Source organism: Eutrema salsugineum, unplaced genomic scaffold (genome assembly GCF_000478725.1).
Source record: "Eutrema salsugineum unplaced genomic scaffold, Eutsalg1_0 scaffold_2, whole genome shotgun sequence".
Taxonomy (NCBI): domain Eukaryota; kingdom Viridiplantae; phylum Streptophyta; class Magnoliopsida; order Brassicales; family Brassicaceae; genus Eutrema; species Eutrema salsugineum.
The window spans coordinates 7,562,155-7,581,300 of record NW_006256829.1 but is presented as its reverse complement, the minus strand read 5'-3'; the positions used below and the strand labels follow the sequence as shown (position 1 = coordinate 7,581,300).

Genomic DNA, 19,146 nt, shown 5'->3' with positions numbered 1-19,146 from the left:
ATTAATGCATGCAAAAAATGTTAGTATATGATATACTAATACATTAATATTTCTTGCTTACGAGGAATTCGTTTCAATTTGGATGAAAGATATATGAAATTCCTCAATATATAAAATAAAAAATCAAAAGAAAAAACATACAAAGTACTCAGTCAAAGTGAAATTAATTACATCACTTTATTATTATTATCTAAGTCACAGAATCGTCTAGAAAAATACCATCATTCATCACCATTGTCAAATTATATATAATGTAAAACTAATACTGTCATGTTTAAACCATTAATTCGGATTCCATTTGAATATTTGAATATAACAAAACTTTATCAACTTTAAAGAGTATATATTTGACAATATCATCTCCTACTTCATGCCCCTCTCGTGTCCTTTTTCTTTCTCTTCCAGCTTCTAACCAAAAAAAAAAAAAAATACAAAGAAGAGAGAATTAATTCTCATTTTCTTCATCGTTTTATCAATGGCAGCCTATGGAAGCTTTCATCGAATATTCGAGAACCCAATACAAGACAAGACTCCAAAGTCCTTTCTTGATACTCTCACGGCCTCTTCTTCACCTTGGAACCCAAACCCAATCAAAGGTCTCCACGTCACCGACCACGACGAAACGCCGCCGTTTACAGAGATTTTCGGTGAGCTCCATTTCAGGGAATCATCCCAATCATCTTACGAAAAGACCTCAGGAGAGAACAGTAGCCTGCAGCTGTGCACGGAAGGTCTAGGGTCAGAGAGCTATTACGACTTGGAGGACGGAAAAGTCAACGTCAACGATAACGGAGAAGATGACGATGAGATATCTGAAGTGAAGGGTAAAGATAACGGAAGCAGCGACGAGGAGTGGGGACCACGGAAAAAGGAACGGAGAGAGTATCCTCCGGCGATGACGAGGATGAGCTTCAAGACGTATAGAGAAGAAGGAAGGCTTGTTTTGGAAGAAGTTAGGATTCCGAGGAGAGAGTTTCTTCGAGCTAGCCGCGAAGACGGTCGACTCCGGTTAAAGTTGGTTCAACCGGAAGATGAGGACGAGAACGAGGAGGAGGACGAACAAGAAGAGAAGAAAGATAAACCGGTCTAAATGGTAGTCCAAGGAATAATTTTGCGATTCCTTGGAATCTTTGTCCCCTCTTCCACAAGATAAATGAAAAGTATGAATGTAAAACTTGTGTAGTAGTTAAGCTTTTTATCGCTTGATCATTTCGCCGTTCCGTTCTGCTGAGTTTTTCATTCATAATTTTACGTACCTTTCTACGATTTTACCAATGACAAGGGAATTTTTTTTTCGAAAAAGCTTAGAGTTGGTTATGTGTTAAAGATTTTGGAAAATCTTCTTAGTGTAATGAGCAAAGGTTGAGAAAACATGTTTATGTGACACTGTCACAGAGAGAATATTTATAGAAATTTATTTTATAAAACATGGAAATAGCTTACAAATATTACTATATTACATTTATATCATTTATTTTTAAAAACTTGAATTGGTGTTTAACCCCAAAAAAAATGAACTGGTCAGATCATTTATTGAGTTATACGACTAAAATTTTGTTTAATATTTGTAAGTACATTTGTTTAAGTAATTAAATTTCTAAGCTATTTTAATGCCTAGTTGAAAAGTTTTTGGCTGTGGAATTCATGATAACCAAATGTAGACGTGGGGACCGGATTTAGCATCATAACACAGGCGATAGAAGGGCCTGATTTTGTAAAGCCCAAATTCTAAACGTATCAAACCCAGTAAGTGAGCGAGAATAAATGAAGAACTTGATTACTTGAGCATTGAGGTGCATGCGTCATATATGCGAACGATTCTATTTCTATCTCCCTGAATCTAAGAGAAATTTTGTGATCTTTTTTTGATTTTTATCACTCATTTGGATTTTGGATTGTTCCACCAGAAAACTAGAATTAATGTCTCGACTCCAGTCACTCCACCCCATTAACTGTTAGGTTCTACTAGGCAACTACTCAGAAATGGTAGGATCATTTGCATACTTTGCAATACTAGAAAAATTTTCTTTATTAATTTGTTGAGATATATTGTTGAATAGGAAATGTTGCAGGCGAACCATTCGCCTGTGTAAATTAGCATGAATTATACTATCTTGTGATTACTTTATTAATTGATTTGTGAGCTAAAAAATATCTCGTATATTCCTTATATACCATATAAAAGAATTGTAAACCTAATGATACCAAAAATCTTGATATCACTAACCTTTTCTTCGATATTTTATTGTTGTTAGATTTAGGGAACCAATAACCATCACTCTTGTAAATAAGTCACTGAAAAATACATGCCTATATATTAGGTTACTTAGATTTTAATTTGGTGGGGAAAAATAAATGGTTATAGTTCTAATTTGACACAATAGATGTGTATTGGCGCAAATAGCTGACATTGAACACGATGGACATACTATATAAAGATATGCTCGAGTAAAAGAAGAAGATATTGGAGATATCGAAGTGAAGACTTGGAGGCTTTCGAATCAAGCAAAGCTAACGTAACCTAGAAAGAAATATAAAAAACTCGAGTTGCCGAAGTTTTTGGAGTATAAACTTGTTCAGATCATCTCTTTTTCCAACAACAACGATCTTTCATATATTTTAGACCAAATTAAACAGCAACTCTATTTTCAAAGAGAGAAACACTCTACAATTTTCTTAAATATTTTGCATGAATGGTTTTTAACTTTTTCCAACGAAGGTGAACTTATTCAGACTCAAAAAAAATTGATTTTAAATATTACTTTTTTCACTCTTGAATATTGTCAAATGTTCGATTGCCTATCAGTTCTGTTTTCATAACCTTTCTTTTCTTGTCGCCTACTGCTCACACAACTTAGTAAACATTTTTAATGCCAATTCGTTATTGCGTAAACCAACGCGCACGCAATTATTATGGAAAGTTTTCCACTAATATAATACTCCATTACTCATTGGAATAATATGCAACAATTTCTTCTACCTCTTCTTTATTCACAACAATTTTGATTTCCTTACAGAGCAAATAATTTTTTGTGTTTATTAGCACCGAGACCGCAAGGACTAGAAAGTCCCTTGTCGTTAGGGTGTGAAATCAACGCTCGTCAATGGCTACAGTTTACTAAAGATTTTATTTGGATTTGGAGTATATAGAATATACGTGTGATCTGTCATTCTTGTGTTCACACATCTATATATCAAATTATGTTCACACATCTATATCAAATTATCAGTATATACACACACACACACCCATGTACGTACTGTATATACCCCATGATTTGACATTTGGAAAAAGGGTTTAGTACTCATAGGCTCATACAAAATCTAATTAATTATTTCAATTGATTCGTTGGATTCGTCGCGGCAACAATTGAGTTTTATCCTCCAATATAAAGGTCCATAATATTTTGGTAATCCAGTATGCAATGCTCAATTTACTGTTCTAATATCATTTGGTGCATATTATGGTAGACGATAGTACTATTTCTGTCCAGTAATATCGGAATCAAAAGACAGATCGTTGACATCCAAATTAAATAAAACATGAATTTTCCATCACCATTTATATATTGAATATATATATATATATTAATATATATATATATATATAAATATTTTTAAATCTGTATCACTTCGTAAAATCCCATATTCGTGAACGGATAAAGTATTTAAATAGGACTATAAAGTCCATAATAAATATTAGTTAATCGGAAAAAAATTCATACGAAATCATAAAAGCGTGATTATAATTAATATCAGATATTGTTTGAAAACAAATACTAATGAAAATTAAAAATTATAAAAGGGACAAATGCTATAAAAAGAAAGAGAGTAAAAACGTTACGTAATTAAAATGTATAACCCACTGGTGGGAGCGGACCGAGTCTCAAATCTATGCTAGCCACAAAATACACTCAATTGTTTAGTAAATGACAATAAGAGATAAAAATGTAGAGATTTAAGCGCGTATTTATCTGTCTCCATCAATTTGTTAATTTTTCTTTTTCTTTTTCTTTCTTGCCATGCCCTTCAGAAAGACTATAGAAGTCTATGGAATGTCGGGTTGTCAAAATATTGTTTTTGGTCTTTAAAAAGTGTATTCAACTAAAAAATTGTAAAACTTGGGACTTTAGTCGGTTATTTTTATTTTATTTTCAATATGATTTTTTAACCAAAATGGTGATATATCTTTTCGATAATAGTTTCCAGATTTGTATTCATATGTATCATATATAGTTTTGATATGGCATGGTTTTTGTTAGAACTGCTTTTGCGAAAACTAGCAATTTAAATAATTCTTCAAACTAACATGTAATTTATTTTAATCTATCGTCAACGTATATAAGTATACAAAAGCTGATTGACATCCCATAATTCTGGATAAACTGGTCATTTTGTGAGAAAAAATTTATTCCTTGATACTTTTTAAAAGTAGTTGTTTAAAATTAAGATTCTAAGTAGTTTGCCAAATAACTTATTTTAGTTGACCTTTCTAATGGCCCACAATAGGAGCCATCTCGTTTCTTTATGAAAGATTCTCGAGTGGATTCATTTCCTAAGTATATCAAGGTTAATATTATTTAAAGTCGCAACATACTTAAAACGAGTTATTGATGTGGACCACTTTCACCTAACAACCCATTACGGAGTTTAGTTTCCGTATTGGTTTATCAATCTATTTTAAATTTAATAATTTATAGACCCCTAAATCCTAATGACAGGTTAGATGACCCCTAAACTATAAACTATTTCTTATGTGCCCAATTAAAATTAATATTAGTGATGCAACTGGTCGACAAGTAATGGAGACGACGAACCTCACCCTATAGTGTCCACAAGTTTTGATCTTTAAGCACTAAATTTGTGACATCCCGACCCACCCTCCCTTTAGGAACCAGGCGCGAACCGGCGATATCAATCCTAACTTCCCCCAACCACCCTTCTCAGTGAGCCCAACGCCCTCTCTAGGCACCTGGACCCAACATCCTCTCTCTAGGTCCGTTGGCCCAACGCCCTCTTTAGGCCCGTTGGCCCACCACTGTCCGACGGTCGGGAGTCGTTAGTCCGGAAGGCTCGTAAGACTTGTCTACTGTCCCTGCAATCACCACATGATCTTTTCCCGTGCTTTATCCTCACTTGCACGGTACCACAGAGTACTTCCCGGTAGGTCACCCATCCTGAGATTACTCTAGCATCAGCACGCTTAACTCTGAAGTTCTCTCAGCACACTTGACCGGAAAAGATAAGTGCACTTTGTTGACATAGGTAGCCAAATCAATTCTTATAAGCCTTTTCACATATACCGGAAATCGGGATGTTACAATTCTCCCCGACTTCCAAGGAATTCGTCCCCGAATTCTCCCTCTACTCACAGAGTGCTCGGTTACGGGGTGAGGCCACATGACGACTCCACACACGAGGTTGGGTGTCGGCTCTGATACCACTTGTGACATCCCGACCCGCCCTCCCTTTAGGAACCAGGCGCGGACCGGCGATATCAATCCTAACTTCCCCCAACCGCCCCTCCCAGTGAGCCCAACGCCCTCTCTAGGCACGTGGGCCCAACGTCCTCTCTCTAGGCTCGTTGGCCCAATACCTTCTCTAGGCCCGTTGGCCCACCACTGTCCGACGGTCGGGAGTCGTTAGTCCGGAAGGCTCGTAAGACTTGTCTACTGTTCCTGCAATCACCACATGATCTTTTCCCGTGCTTTATCCTCACTTGCACGGTACCGCAGAGTACTTCCCGGTAGGTCACCCATCCTGAGATTACTCCAGCATCAACACGCTTAACTCTGAAGTTCTCTCAGCACACTTGACCAGAAAAGATAAGTGCACTTTGTTTACATAGGTAACCAAATCAATTCTTATAAACCTTTTCACATATACCGGAAATCGGGATGTTACAAAATTGTTATATTGTGCTTTTTAAATATGAAATATAACAAAGCTTATCAATATGGGAATTTTTGTACGTTAATTATCCCGGCCAAATGCATGCTTATATACAGTTACATGAAAAGCTTCTAATTTAGTATTACATTTTAAAATTTAAAAGATACGAAGAAAATTGTACACCTAAAAATTTGACCAAAAATGTACCGAACTCGTGTCGTCTAAGCACCTTTGTAAAAATGTCAGTGAGCTGTAGGTATGTCGAGAAATGTTTGATGAGTCGAGACATGTCGTTGTATAGTTAAAAATTTAATCGCCAGCACAATGACAATCCAGTTCGATGTGTTTCAAATGCTTGTGAAACACTAGATTCTAACTAATTTTTTTATTAACTTACTGTCACAAAAACTTGAATCAGTTGTGTATAGCCAAAATTAAAAAGATGATTATCCACCTAAATAAGTTCATTAGGCATCACACTCACACGATCCTATGTTCATGCGTAAGAGCGTGAGTCAACCTGTTTCAGCGCTTTTGAACAAAATATGAAGACCATATATAGTTGAATAAACCAACTACGTACTTAGTGATCGTCGAGTAAAATATCTAAGTAACATAACCATTTGAGATGTTGGGAATCCATATCATAAGTATGAAGGGATCGATAATGATATATAAGGAATATGAACTAATTAAGTTATTGCAGGTTTTGAGTTGGAAGTTGATAAAATTTAACATAATCTGATTATGACCATACTCATGAGTAATCTGAATATAGTTTATTTACCGTTATAATGTAGAGATCGGTTCATTATCTCAAGTTGAAAATTCTACATTGGAAATATGAAGAGACTTAATGTAAAACAAGAATAAAATAACTCTTTATCAATTGGTTTTGCGTTAAAAGTTAGATAATTGCATAGTTTAGTATGAAAATAAATAATGAGAATACTTATACATACTCATTTTATGTTACATTACATACGTGTATGGCTGTCTTACTTTATACCACCTAAGATTGATTTATTGTATTCTTTTATAGTTTTACATCATACTTTCATAATTGATACGTATTAAATAGAAATTACATATTCTTTATATACGAACCTCGTTACACAGGGAATTCCCTCTGCAACACTAGGAATTAGAAAATTAACCCTAAAAGTATGAGGATTCTAAGTTTGCTTAGAAAAAAAGAACTTATTATATTCTAAAATTGGCATGCCGAAATGAAAGATAGAGAAAAGAAAACTAAGGAAAATTAAGAGACTGAAATTTGACTCCAAGACAAGGGCTTGACTCATTCAATGGGCGTACGTGGCTCGTAAAAGCTTACTTAACAGTAAACACACCACAACTAAAGTAATTACACACACAAAAACATCCTTGTCAAACATCAGATTTTTTTTTATCTTTCCAAATATCCGTAAAAATTAACAGGTATAATAAATAATTCTATCAAATTCTAATAACGCGTCGAACTTTTCTCATTTCACTCGGAGAAACCAATCTCTACTTCAACAACCTATTTAATGCCAGTGAGTCCATGACCTCTAAATAAAAGAAAGCAAATCAATTTGTGATAATATAATTACAATCAAGAGGTTTTCTTCTGTAGAATATCTATCTATCATATACAAAAATGGAGGAGGAGCTTACGCTTGGGTTTCGCTTCTATCCCACGGAAGATGAACTGATTTCGTTCTACCTACGAAACCAGCTCGAAGGAAGAAGTGATGACTCCATGCACCGTGTCATTCCCGTTCTGGACGTCTTTGAGGTCGAGCCAAGTCATCTTCCAAGTACGTTATATCCTTACGTAAAATGTAGATCAAGATCATCATGTTACTTGAGTCATAAGGCTTAAGGGCATTTACAGTTACGAATTAGGTTTTCTAGCACGTAGACTTCTCCATTTTGGTGCTGTATATGTGTTATATACATTTCAGTTTTATATTCTTAAAAGAAAAAAATAGTTACCAAAGTGAAACCAATTCAAGATCGTTTTAGTCACTTTTGATTCGGTTTGGGTTCGATTTAATCAAATTTATCAATATTTTTCTTAAAAAAATCAACATTAATTATAGCGATATTAAGACTCAATTTGGTTTTTAGATTGGGTATTCTCGGTTTAGATCAAATCGGTTTGATTTATCCACATTGAACTCCCCTAGTATGAATAATACAAATAATTTTTAGTGTATGGAACTTCAACTTACAAATCCTCTCTTTTGCGGCTTTGTTTTTCTTCTGCAGATGTTGCGGGAGAGAGATGTCGAGGGGATGCTGAACAATGGTTCTTCTTTGTGCCAAGACAAGAACGTGAAGCAAGAGGAGGCAGACCGAGCAGAACCACTGGTTCAGGATATTGGAAAGCGACTGGATCACCTGGTCCAGTATTTTCCAAAGATAACCGAATGATTGGAGTCAAGAAAACTATGGTTTTCTACACTGGCAAAGCACCAACAGGAAGAAAAACAAAATGGAAGATGAATGAGTACAAAGCCGTGGACGAAACAGTCAACGTGTCCACAATCCCCAAGGTTGCATTTGCATATATAAAAAAGCTTTTTCTTGATCTTTTCAAAGATCCTTAATTGAACGAAGTTTTTAACTGATGATATATTTTTTTTTTTTTCTTGAACATTTAGTTGAGACATGAATTCAGTTTATGTCGTGTATACATAACATCAGGAAGCTCAAGAGCTTTTGATAGACGCCCTGTGGGAGTTTTTCAGACAGAGAGAATGCTTACAAGTGATGTTGCAGTTGCGGAGACATCATTTCGTGTGGAAAGCTCACCAGAAACTTCGATTTCAGGAGGAGAACATGTTGATCTCTTTGTGAGTACAGAGATGGTTGGTGGTTTAACAGAACCAATCTGGGAATGGGAACAGCTGAATTGGCCTTGAAGCTAGATTCATAATCAAGAAAACTTGAAGTTACTATTTTAATTAGTTGAATTTATGACCAGAAAATTTTCTTTTTGTTTTCCTTGTAACATTGAACTTTGAGCAAGAATAAATGACAAAAGGTGATATTAATTATAAGATGTATTTTTAAATTATATTTTTTGTTAACTTTCATTTGGTGTCGTTTTGTAGAGAATGTGAGGGTCATCGAGCAAGTATCAATTAGAAACTCGAAAGTCAAAGCCTAGAAATTAGCCTAATTAAGACTAAGATCAACAAAGAGGAAAAAAAGTAGTATATAATAGTCAGTTTTGATAGGCAGAAAGTTGAAAAGTGATTTACTTGAGCATTGTTTCAGCACCAAATATAAACGAAAAGAGCCAAAAGGACAAAATTGTTTTGTAATATAGAGAAAGATATATATGCGTTGTCACTATAAAGGTGAAAGTGAAAGAAGACTAAAAGGATTTTTGGTCGTCGATAGTTTTTCACTAAAGCAAAATATTCAAGTTTTATTTTTTTTTGTTAATTGCAAAGCTTCGTGAGTAGAACAGGTAAGTACGTTTTTTTGGAGAATAGTCCCTTTTAACGTGAGAATTGAACTCGGGAGGACATCCTCCTACTTATACTCACCAACAATCCAATAACAATTACATTTTTCGATGAACAATACCTAAAAAAGAAAAAAAAATGTATTGTAATATAGAGAAACAGATGTGTATACGTACCAATATGAAGTTGAAAGTGGACGAAGACTAAAAGGTTTTTTGGTCATCGATTGCTTGTCCTTGTCCCAACACACTATACATATATACATCATTAACTCAGAAAAGAATAAAAGTCTCATTTCTCTAAGCTTTGGTTCTCAGAATATCTACAATGCTCAACATACTAAAATCATCATATGATTTGGACATTATCCATGGAACCAGTAAAATTGGAGAACCTGCTTCAAATTGTTGAAAACTCTTTAAGATCCACCACCTCAATTTTCTATAACCTGAGACTAAAAAATTGAAATCAACAAAAGCAGAATCTCTATTTACAAATATAAAAGACCGTAACAAAAAATTTCGTCAGGATCACTTGATAAAAAATCTGTGATTCCATCTTACAATCCAACTTTTCTATAGTATATAAGACAGTGAAATGATATTATCCATTAAATTGGTAAAAAAAATGATGGTTCAATTGTTTAGGGTGTAAATGGTAAGAAAATAATATGTAGGTGACTATTTAAAACGTAAACAATAAACAAGGGGTTTTATACGAAACGTCTGTTCCTGACAACAATAACTTCCGTAAAGTTTTAGACTCTGCTCGGATCGCAGCAAAGCCGACGTTGAAACTTCTCCCCGGAGCGCGTGATCCACAACACTACCTGACGTCGAAAATCCATCTGATCGAAGCTTTTCTCCGATGGCGATTATCTATGCGGTTGTGGCGAGGGGTACGGTGGTGTTAGCGGAATTCAGCGCCGTCACGGGAAACTCAGGCGCCGTTGTGCGGCGGATCCTCGAGAAGCTTTCGCCGGAAAGTTCCGATGAGAGACTTTGTTTCTCCCAAGACCGTTACATCTTCCATATTCTCAGATCTGATGGGCTTACCTTTCTCTGTATGGCCAACGACACCTTTGGAAGTAAGCCCTTTTCCCCCTTTTCTCTGTATTTAAGGTCTAAATCCAGAATCCATCTTTGGCTGATGAAACAAGCCATGGATTTTGAAATGTTTGTAATTGATTCGCTATACCTTTGAAATTGTGTGGTTTTGGATTTATGGTTGGTGATGGTGATTGAATTTTTTCAGGGAGGATTCCCTTCTCGTATTTGGAGGATATTCGTATGAGGTTCATGAAAAACTACGGAAAAGTAGCACATTATGCTCCAGCTTATGCAATGAATGACGAATTCTCAAGGGTTTTGCATCAGCAGATGGAGTTCTTCTCCAGTAATACTAATGCAGATACTCTCAATCGTGTTAGAGGAGAAGTCAGTGAGGTGATTGTTTTTCTTGTTATGTTCTCTAGATGTTATATGGATTGAGAAGGTAGAAAATTTTGCGTGATACTTCTGTCTTCTTGGCTCACAGGCTTCTACTTTATAAATTCTGTCTTTGGTGTAAGTTTTTCAGTTGGTTCACTCGTTGTTGTGTTGTCGGGTTTACAGATTCGATCAGTCATGGTGGAGAACATTGAGAAAATCATGGAGAGAGGTGATAGGATTGAGCTTCTGGTTGATAAAACAGCAACAATGCAAGATAGTGCTTTTCACTTCAGGAAACAATCTAAGCGCCTCCGCCGAGCTCTTTGGATGAAGAACGCTAAGCTCTTGTAAGGATCTCTATCATTTGTTGGTTCTCTGATTTATCTTTTGTTTTCATGATGATGACTTACACCTATCTACATTCCATATGTTTCAATATTTCTCTTCAATTAGAGAGACATCGTATCTGTGGGCCTGTGGCTCAAAGTTTTTTAAAAAAAAATCATTTTGGAAATCAGATTATTTGGAAACCGTTACTATCTCCAAATACACAAGTTTCGTTTTTGTTTCATTTGATGCTTTCATCTTTTAAGGATCATTAAATTTTATATTTCCTTAAACAAATCTTCTATTATTGTTTGTGTTCGACAGGGTACTTTTGACGTGCGTGATAGTTCTTGTGCTGTACATAATAATTGCATCTTTCTGTGGAGGCATCACTCTACCGTCTTGCAGATCGTAATCTCGCAGCCTTATCAAAGGTAATGATGCTTGCAAACTTTTTCGGGGCATATAACCCGAAACAGACCACTGCTTTTGTAAATCAACCCAGTCACATCCTTAAATGTCAGTCTTCGTTTCATCATGAAAATGGCACTGAGTTTTGAGGTTACATGTATTGGTCCTCCTCGCTTTTATGTAACTCTTGTAAATGTCAAAATGATACAGAGGTTCACAAAACACTTGCCTTGTCTTGTAGATTTAGTCACTTGAGTGAGTTTGCTCTCGGTATGTCCAAAACCTTATCTCCTTTGTCTTTTATTATTCTTGCATCGCATCTACAGTGTACATCACATACTCGTAATTTATGTTGTTCACATGCCTTTGATTATTCTTTTCGGTTGGTTTCAGTTCCAGTTTCTGCTTGTTTCTTCATCATTCGTCTCTGTTTTCATTAATGTTACAAATTTATGTATGTAGTATTAACGTGTTCACTAAGAGTTTGTGAGAAAAGACATATTTTTAAAAAATTGTAACAAATATCTCTAAATTTGTCGCAAGTTTTGATACGACAAAGTTTATTGCAAAATCTGCAAAAGCTAATGTCTATCATATCAGATTGATAAGAAGAACCATTGCAGAATATCTTCGTCGAATACAGCTGTCCTCTTATCAAATCTTCGTCGAATTCAGTTAAACTATTATAATATATAGTTGATAATATTTCATATTCCTCGGAATTTTTAAAACTTGAGTAAAATTCAACGCCAAACATGTTAACAACTAAAATAGATAATAATACTGAGTCATTTCTAGCTATTTCTGTTATTTATTACCACTGACTTTTTGTTTTTTCATAAAACCCACAATTGTAAGTGCATAAAATAAAATTCATGCACTAATTAAGCTGTGGTAAAACCAAATGCTCTCGATATGTATAAAAATAAGAAAGTTGTAACAAGACTTCACAAATAGCCCATTGGATCAACCTTTTGACAACTAAATTCTAGATATTAGGCCTTGGAAACGGCCTATATATCACAGGCAAAGCTTTGCAAAAAGAGACATATATTTTCTAATAATTATTTTTGTGCAGCTTCAAGTTTAATTTGTCAATTTGTTTACCAATTTGCGTTAATAACACACCTCCTTGACAGGAGCAAAGGAAATACAATCTGACCTTTCGCAAGTTGTCAAGCACGACCTCTCTACAGAGTTGAGATCAATCCCCGAATCTCGGCGTGGTTCCTCGAGGGTTTTGATCTGATCGGATTGAAATCAGACCGGCATGAGGCCAATCCTATTGCCGGATCCGCCCAGTCTATCTACCGGCGTACCTGAGATTTTCGAACAAGGCGGAGCTCAGAACGTCGTCAGACGCGCCGTCGTCATTGGAAACGGTTTTCCTGGCTCCGAGAATCAGTGTATCGGTCTCGTTCGCGCGCTCGGCTTAGCGGAAAATCACCTACTCTACGTGAGTTTTTTGATCCAGGCTTGAGACAATTTTAGTTTCGCTACTAGCATTTCCTGCAATTTCTTCCCGACTATCCTGTTGATACTACTAGACACGAAATTTCCGTGTAACATCAGATTGCTAGGCGCATATTTGGTAATAAGATTGATGATTGCTTTCAACTAGGGGTTCTCTAGGGCCAATGGATTCATTTCTCTTACTGTGTTGTTTCATCATGTATTCTACGTTTTTAGCTTGCTAAGTCTAAATAGGACTAAAAATTCACGAATCTTAGTACTTCTTTTGTATGTATTGTGTCAATACGGTTACTGTAGAAGAAATGATGCTGTTCTGTAGGATCAAGGATGAGGTAATTTGTTTGCTAGTCTGAATTTTCAGAGAAGGAGAACGAATTATTGGAAATTTCTTGGAATCTTGGAATTAATGTCTATGTAGAGTTGCCAATATCTTAAACTTTTGGGTAAACAATTGTTTTTGGTTTATATTCAAAGTAATGTTTGGTTCACTGAGATTGTCTCTCTTTTTTTTTGTTATATTGATGCAAGCGAGTTACAAGGCCTAAAGGAGGGATAAATGAGTGGCTGCACTGGCTCCCAGTTGGTTTTCACAAGAAGTTAGACTTTATCCTCCGGCATATCTACCTCTACTCCAGATTGATGCTTAGATCCAAACAAAGTAAATACATCGCATCTGTACCCTCAGAGAATGGCGGCAATGTTGGCTTGGCCTCTATTTTAGAGGCTGACGTGAAGAAGATTGTGACTATGGCCCGTGAGACCTATGAAAAGTATGTAAAACTTTGGATTTCTTTGTGGTGCTTGTTAATTTGGACATTATGGCGTTTTTATGAGTTGCAAGTGGTAAACTAAATTGAAGCCTGAACGTATGGCTAAGCGATTTTAAGTCTTTTCTCAGGGATGGCCCGTTGGTAGTGATTGCATGTGGGAGAGATACCATTTCTATTGCTAGCTCGATAAGGCGTCTGGCTTCTGAAAACGTCTTCGTTGTTCAGGTTTATAAGATTTAACTTGATTGTTATACTACTTGGGAGACTGTAGGCTTAGCTTTAGAATATAATTCGAGAGAAATTTTGACTTAGAATCTAGAGGGAAGAATTTTGTTCCTCAGTCGTGTCGTCATCTGAAAAAGAGAGTTATGTTCCTGGATTCTCTGCATTCTAATTATTGCTCGTTTTTCTTCATTTATGTAGATACAACATCCTAGATCACACTTAAATAGGTTTGACATGGTTATCACTCCTCGTCATGACTACTATCCTCTTACCCCCGAAGCGCAAGAGCAGGTTCCTAGATTCCTGCGTAGTTGGATAACTCCACGTGAACCACCTCAGGATCATGTAGTAAGTGCCATGGCTTTGCCTAAATTCTCTTCTCCGTTTTATAACTGTAGATGAACCTTGTTTTGGAGAGTTCATTTGTAATTACCATGAGTGGGCACGCCTATTTTCAGGTCTTGACTACTGGAGCTCTACACCAGATCGATTATGCCTCACTTCGTAAATCAGCTAGTGCCTGGCATGATGAGTTTGCTGCTCTTCCAAAGCCCTTAGTTGTGGTTAACATTGGCTGGCCTAGACGTATGTTCTGTTACTCTTATGAGTTACTAGACAGTGATCTTACACTTCCATCATATAACACACGAGCACCTTTTTCTTGTGGATGCTGATGCTTAAACCTTATTGCCATTGTTTTCTTGTATTTCTGAACAGGTAACTGTCGGTATGGTGCAGATCTGGCAAAGCAGCTAACAGACGCCCTTCTTAGTGTCCTTGATAGCTGTGGAAGTCTCAGGATTGCTCTCTCATACAAAACCCCTGAAAAGGTCTCCTAAACACATGTTTCTGTTCACTGGAATAGTTATAGCTGATGTTCTTGAGTTTCACCTGGTATTTTACTATACAAGCAGGTTTCAAGAGTAATTTTCAAAGAATTAGGAGGCAACCCAAAAGTCTACATTTGGAATGGCCAAGGTACTAATGATCCACGGAAAATTCTGCTTCATCTTTGCACAAGTACAATGCAATGACAAAAGTTTCTAACGGCTGTTTTAAAATGCTAATTCAGAACCAAATCCTTACATGGGACATTTAGCTTGGGGTGACGCCTTTGTAGTGACAGCAGATTCTGTCAGTCTCATAAGCGAAGCCTGCAGCACCGGGTATATAATATACTGAGATAACCCTTTCAATTTTTTACCTACAACTTAAACTATAATCTGTATATTCCTTCCCTGCTGCAGGAAACCCGTGTACGTTATTGGAGCCGATCACTGTAAATGGAAGATTGCAGATTTCCACAAGTCTTTGAGGGAACGAGGAGTCGTCCGCTCATTTACGGGTTTCGAAGATGTAAGTATCTTTACATCTTAAATATTGTAAAGCTTTCATTTTTTCCCCATGCCAAACTGTTAAATCTGGTGAGAGTTCTGTTATATCCTGCATGTCTTGATGATCTTCTTTTTGATGCGGTCTTATAGATGTCGGAAAGTTGGAGTTATCCGCCATTGAATGACACTGCAGAGGCAGCTATGAGAGTACGGAGTGCATTAGCTGCACGTGGATGGAGTCTACGCTCTTGAAACTAATCTTTAGCTCTTGGTTGTAAAGTTTGTTTGCGGAACCACATTTCTCGGAAGCTTAGAGAAAGAAAAGCCTAAGACAATCGGATGTGCAGATAAAGGTGACTATACCAGTATACCATTTGAAAGGGTTATTTACGTTTCTTGTGCCCTAAATTTTTGCTGACATTACAAAATAGTGAATCTCTCAACTTCTTGTCAATCGGAGTGGCCTCTGTGAGATAACGAGAGAGTGGAAAGTTATTTTTTCCGTTTGTATTGCCTTGTCGGTGAGACTTGGATGTGTAGAATGAAAAATGTCTCACGCACTTGTTTTCAACTTTTCCACACATGTTCAATAATTTCGTTTTTGGTACATTGACATAGGAAATATACTGTATTTTCCCTTGAAAACTATATAAATCTGATACAAAAATTGATATACTCAGACAACTACAAATTTACAAGAAGACGACATTGAAGATGAAAAAAACGAGCACACAAATTTGCTTTGAGAAACTTTAGTCAATCTCTCCGTACAACTCACAACACACTCTACATCCTCAGGCTCAGCTACAAGTCTTAGCAAATGAGTCAAGTTTCTGTTTCCCTCTAAGATCATGTACACAAATCCGCGGTTCCCCTCCCCTGCGGTTAATTGTCTCACTCGAGAGGTTGGTTTTTTCTCGGGAACTCTGTAGTTAGTCGTCTGGGAAGATGAATTGAAGATCTTGGTTGTCTCTATACACTTGAACCAGAGCTGCGGCTTTGTATACAAACAAACCTACCATGGCTGGAACTATCTGCAAGGCAAAACATTGTGGAGAAAAAATGGTTCAAACTTGATGCTTGTCAAGAACGTGTGAGAATAAAGAGAGTATTAGAAAATAATAAGTTCAATGGCTTTAGAGTAGCTACCTGAAAATCGAACAAGTCATTTTGCAAATACTTGTGAGAGAGTAGCCACAAAGCATAAACTGCAGCTGGAATCACTAGACGTGGGGAAGAGAGAGCCATGCCGCTTCCCCTGATGGTCCTCTCTACAAAGTCTTCAAGGTCTTCACTTCTAATCCCGATTCTGAGTTCACACAATAAGAAAGCAAGTTCAGACAATACGAAAGTGACCAGGCTTATATAGACAAAAGCTTTGTCATGACTAGCAGCTTTACTTTTTAGTCTTCTTTTTCAGGAAGATGTTAGGAACAGCTTCACGAGAAACACCATCCGCGTATCCGTACAAAAGCTGAAGGTACAAGCAACTGCACTGGAAGCAGATTTAGTTAGGAATTTGCGAGTGCACGAGTGAGTTTGTTGCAGAACTTATAAATTACAATGTCAAGGTCTATTTTCCTACATCCTTTAAAGTAGAGAACTAACCTGAAAAGAACTCCAACTGCATAGCTTACGGCAGCCTGTTCAGATAAAACAATATCTCTTTCAAACACATTTTCTCATGAAAAGTTAAAACGATGGAGCAAATGAAGCCATTGCATAGATTGATTAGAGCTTTGAGAGCTGGGGAATGCCAAAACTGATCCCCTCTGACCAATTTTGTATCTCTACCATCTTCTTTGCAATATATGCATTTTTAAGGATACTTGATTAAATATTTGACCTAACAAAGAAAAAAATCACCCATGAGAGAGCTTACCTGGGGTGATAAAGCTAGTAAGCAATATCCGCTGCACCCGGTTCCAATCACAATTGACAGGTACATCAGTTCACGCTTCAGCTAGAAAAGAAAAGACACAAAAGCAATCATTCCAAGGTAACTTCTATTATTAAGGCATCCAAGTAAACCACTAGCATCACATACTGAACAGCTATTTCCCACTAATAACAGTTTTCGTAAATCATACAGCTTTGACTGGTAGACATATCAAGAAACATACTGAAAGTAAAAATCATACAGCTTCATATTTCAGAAAGTTCAGTTTCTTCCTTCGCTCGCTGTCATCCCGTAATGCCTGCAATCAAACCCAGAGGATTATGGAGGAGTAGATAATACGCAGCATACAACTGTAATGAGAAGGAGGGGTGAAACGGAGACAGAGAGCAACAACATTCAAAAAGAGATGACACACCTTCGCTAGAGCTTTCCTATTCATGGGAGCGGAATCACTTTCCCCAACAATCCATTCTTGGGTCGGTTTAAGTTTCAAGAAACCGCTTTCATCATCATCTGCGCCATACATCAAGCTCTCCTGCATATAGAATACTAAGACATGAAGTAAAGCAGCTATACCGAACAAAGCAACAGTTCCAAGCGAGAGGATTTCCGCCATGAAAAGCTATAATTTTGTGACATTTCTTTCACACATGGTATGATCGAAGCAAGCACAAGCCAGCAGTAAATTGTAACAGGATATATCATCTCTCAAACTAGTCCTGAATACATGTAAAAAGGAATTCAAATCGTCAGAAGCAAACAAAGCTCACTGTCAATTTCATGACGATGGACTGACATTTTACAACTCAGAGCCCAAAAAAAAAACTAGCTTAAAATTACTAATGAGCTTTTGAAAGAAACCAATGTAAATCATATTCATAATACAAAAAAATCAGTTTTCTTTTTACCTGATTATTATCAAGTCCAGTAGTTGAAGAGGCTCCATCAGAATTAAGATCAATAGATTCGAGAATCTCCCTGAACCAGAGCCTATCAGAAACTTTGGAAATGAAATCTCCATTTTCTTCTCTGTCTTTCAAGAACATTTGCAACACATCTTCCTCCACAAGCTCACTCACTGAATAAAACAGCAAAAAACATGAAATTCTCACAGAGCAAAGGGATAAGAGGAACTGAACAAAAACCATTGGAGCAGGAAAAATCATACAACTCAAATTTAGAATACAATACGCAGAGAGATAAAAGGAATATATTGTCACCAGAGCGAGAAGCGGCGTTTAAGGCGGGCAAGCGTGGGGCATTCCTGTTCGGCGGTTTCCGAAGGAGGTACGGCAGAGAAAGCCTCGCGTGCGGCGGATGAATGGCGCCGCCGGAAAACCACGCAGCGGCGGGAATCGAGAGAGTCTCCATGTGCGACGGCCTCTCCAGAAGAAGTTTAGTATATAGCAAAAGCTTATCCTCCGAGACTTGGTGGAAAGAAAGAAAGCTACAAAAAATAAGACCCTTTTACTATTTGTTTATTTTAGTTTCGTCCCTTATATTTTTATATATACCACAAATGCTCCTCCCTGAAGTTTGATTAGGCCAAAATAATATATTTTACATGTTTAATGTTAAGAATTTGCAACCTCTTTTTCTCTTTCAATCTCTGACTGGAAAATAAGAACCAAATCAGATATATTTTTATTTTCTTCTCAAATTCTTAGATAGCTAGTGATGATTTTGGAGAGACATTGTTTTTACACGCTTTGCTTCTGCTTCTGTGATGTTTTTTCATTTTTTCTTGGGCAAACCTGCTTATGTGATGTTAACATGTTGTATTGTTTGCTACTTTGCTTTGACTAATCCAGAAAACGGAAAAATTGTTTCCCTCCAATTTGTTTTCTTTCCATCTTTTTTTCAATCAAAAGGATGGGGTGCTTTCGTAAAAGAAAAAAGAGTAAAAGGTCCATGCTGCAA

General features: G+C 36.6%; 5 protein-coding genes across 6 annotated transcripts; 4 read left to right on the top strand and 1 right to left on the bottom strand.

Annotated features, from left to right (window-relative positions):
- Positions 1-345: 345 nt before the first annotated feature.
- On the top strand, positions 346-1,266 carry LOC18019065 (protein FANTASTIC FOUR 3). Its single transcript, XM_006400680.2, has one exon. The coding sequence runs from the start codon at positions 476-478 to the stop codon at positions 1,088-1,090; it is 615 nt and encodes a 204-aa protein (XP_006400743.1). The 5' UTR covers positions 346-475; the 3' UTR covers positions 1,091-1,266.
- A 6,130-nt stretch (positions 1,267-7,396) lies between these two features.
- Positions 7,397-9,006, top strand: LOC18019064 (NAC domain-containing protein 90). Of its 2 annotated transcripts, XM_024156264.1 has the most exons (4): positions 7,397-7,430; positions 7,511-7,694; positions 8,149-8,435; positions 8,544-9,006. In XM_024156264.1, exons 1-4 carry the CDS (start codon positions 7,425-7,427, stop codon positions 8,802-8,804), a joined length of 738 nt encoding a protein of 245 aa, XP_024012032.1. In that variant the 5' UTR covers positions 7,397-7,424; the 3' UTR covers positions 8,805-9,006. The 2 variants fall into 2 exon arrangements, with proteins under 2 accessions (XP_024012032.1, XP_006400742.1); XM_006400679.2 differs by lacking the exon at positions 7,397-7,430 and having other exon boundaries at positions 7,452-7,694.
- Positions 9,007-10,068: 1,062 nt separating this feature from the next.
- Positions 10,069-11,902, top strand: LOC18019063 (vesicle-associated membrane protein 714). The gene is made up of 4 exons (XM_006400678.2): positions 10,069-10,443; positions 10,611-10,801; positions 10,970-11,133; positions 11,438-11,902. The coding sequence occupies exons 1-4, from the start codon at positions 10,224-10,226 to the stop codon at positions 11,526-11,528; spliced, it is 666 nt and encodes a 221-aa protein (XP_006400741.1). The 5' UTR covers positions 10,069-10,223; the 3' UTR covers positions 11,529-11,902.
- A 749-nt stretch (positions 11,903-12,651) lies between these two features.
- Positions 12,652-15,898, top strand: LOC18019062 (mitochondrial fission protein ELM1). The gene is made up of 10 exons (XM_006400677.2): positions 12,652-12,980; positions 13,526-13,767; positions 13,896-13,992; positions 14,191-14,340; positions 14,451-14,577; positions 14,710-14,822; positions 14,907-14,970; positions 15,065-15,158; positions 15,240-15,348; positions 15,477-15,898. Exons 1-10 carry the CDS (start codon positions 12,795-12,797, stop codon positions 15,576-15,578), a joined length of 1,284 nt encoding a protein of 427 aa, XP_006400740.1. The 5' UTR covers positions 12,652-12,794; the 3' UTR covers positions 15,579-15,898.
- On the bottom strand, positions 15,888-18,644 carry LOC18019061. The gene is made up of 9 exons (XM_006400676.2): positions 18,447-18,644; positions 18,135-18,304; positions 17,642-17,761; positions 17,468-17,524; positions 17,209-17,289; positions 16,935-16,969; positions 16,727-16,816; positions 16,476-16,635; positions 15,888-16,360 (listed from the first exon to the last, which is right to left on the bottom strand). Exons 1-9 carry the CDS (start codon positions 18,595-18,597, stop codon positions 16,259-16,261), a joined length of 966 nt encoding a protein of 321 aa, XP_006400739.1. The 5' UTR covers positions 18,598-18,644; the 3' UTR covers positions 15,888-16,258.
- Positions 18,645-19,146: the final 502 nt, after the last annotated feature.

Coding starts and splice junctions, on each gene's coding strand:
- LOC18019062 (XM_006400677.2), top strand. CDS start 12,795: ATGAGGCCAATCCTATTGCCGGATCCGCCCAGTCTATCTACCGGCGTA. Junction 13,768..13,895: donor GCCCGTGAGACCTATGAAAA/GTATGTAAAACT, acceptor GTCTTTTCTCAG/GGATGGCCCGTTGGTAGTGA. Junction 14,341..14,450: donor AACCACCTCAGGATCATGTA/GTAAGTGCCATG, acceptor GCCTATTTTCAG/GTCTTGACTACTGGAGCTCT.
- LOC18019065 (XM_006400680.2), top strand. CDS start 476: ATGGCAGCCTATGGAAGCTTTCATCGAATATTCGAGAACCCAATACAA.
- LOC18019064 (XM_024156264.1), top strand. Junction 7,695..8,148: donor CGAGCCAAGTCATCTTCCAA/GTACGTTATATC, acceptor TTTCTTCTGCAG/ATGTTGCGGGAGAGAGATGT. Junction 8,436..8,543: donor ACGTGTCCACAATCCCCAAG/GTTGCATTTGCA, acceptor TTGAACATTTAG/TTGAGACATGAATTCAGTTT.
- LOC18019061 (XM_006400676.2), bottom strand. CDS start 18,597: ATGGAGACTCTCTCGATTCCCGCCGCTGCGTGGTTTTCCGGCGGCGCC. Junction 18,305..18,446: donor AAACGCCGCTTCTCGCTCTG/GTGACAATATAT, acceptor TGTTTTATTCAG/TGAGTGAGCTTGTGGAGGAA. Junction 16,970..17,208: donor TACTAGCTTTATCACCCCAG/GTAAGCTCTCTC, acceptor TTATCTGAACAG/GCTGCCGTAAGCTATGCAGT.
- LOC18019063 (XM_006400678.2), top strand. CDS start 10,224: ATGGCGATTATCTATGCGGTTGTGGCGAGGGGTACGGTGGTGTTAGCG. Junction 10,444..10,610: donor GGCCAACGACACCTTTGGAA/GTAAGCCCTTTT, acceptor GAATTTTTTCAG/GGAGGATTCCCTTCTCGTAT. Junction 11,134..11,437: donor ATGAAGAACGCTAAGCTCTT/GTAAGGATCTCT, acceptor TGTGTTCGACAG/GGTACTTTTGACGTGCGTGA.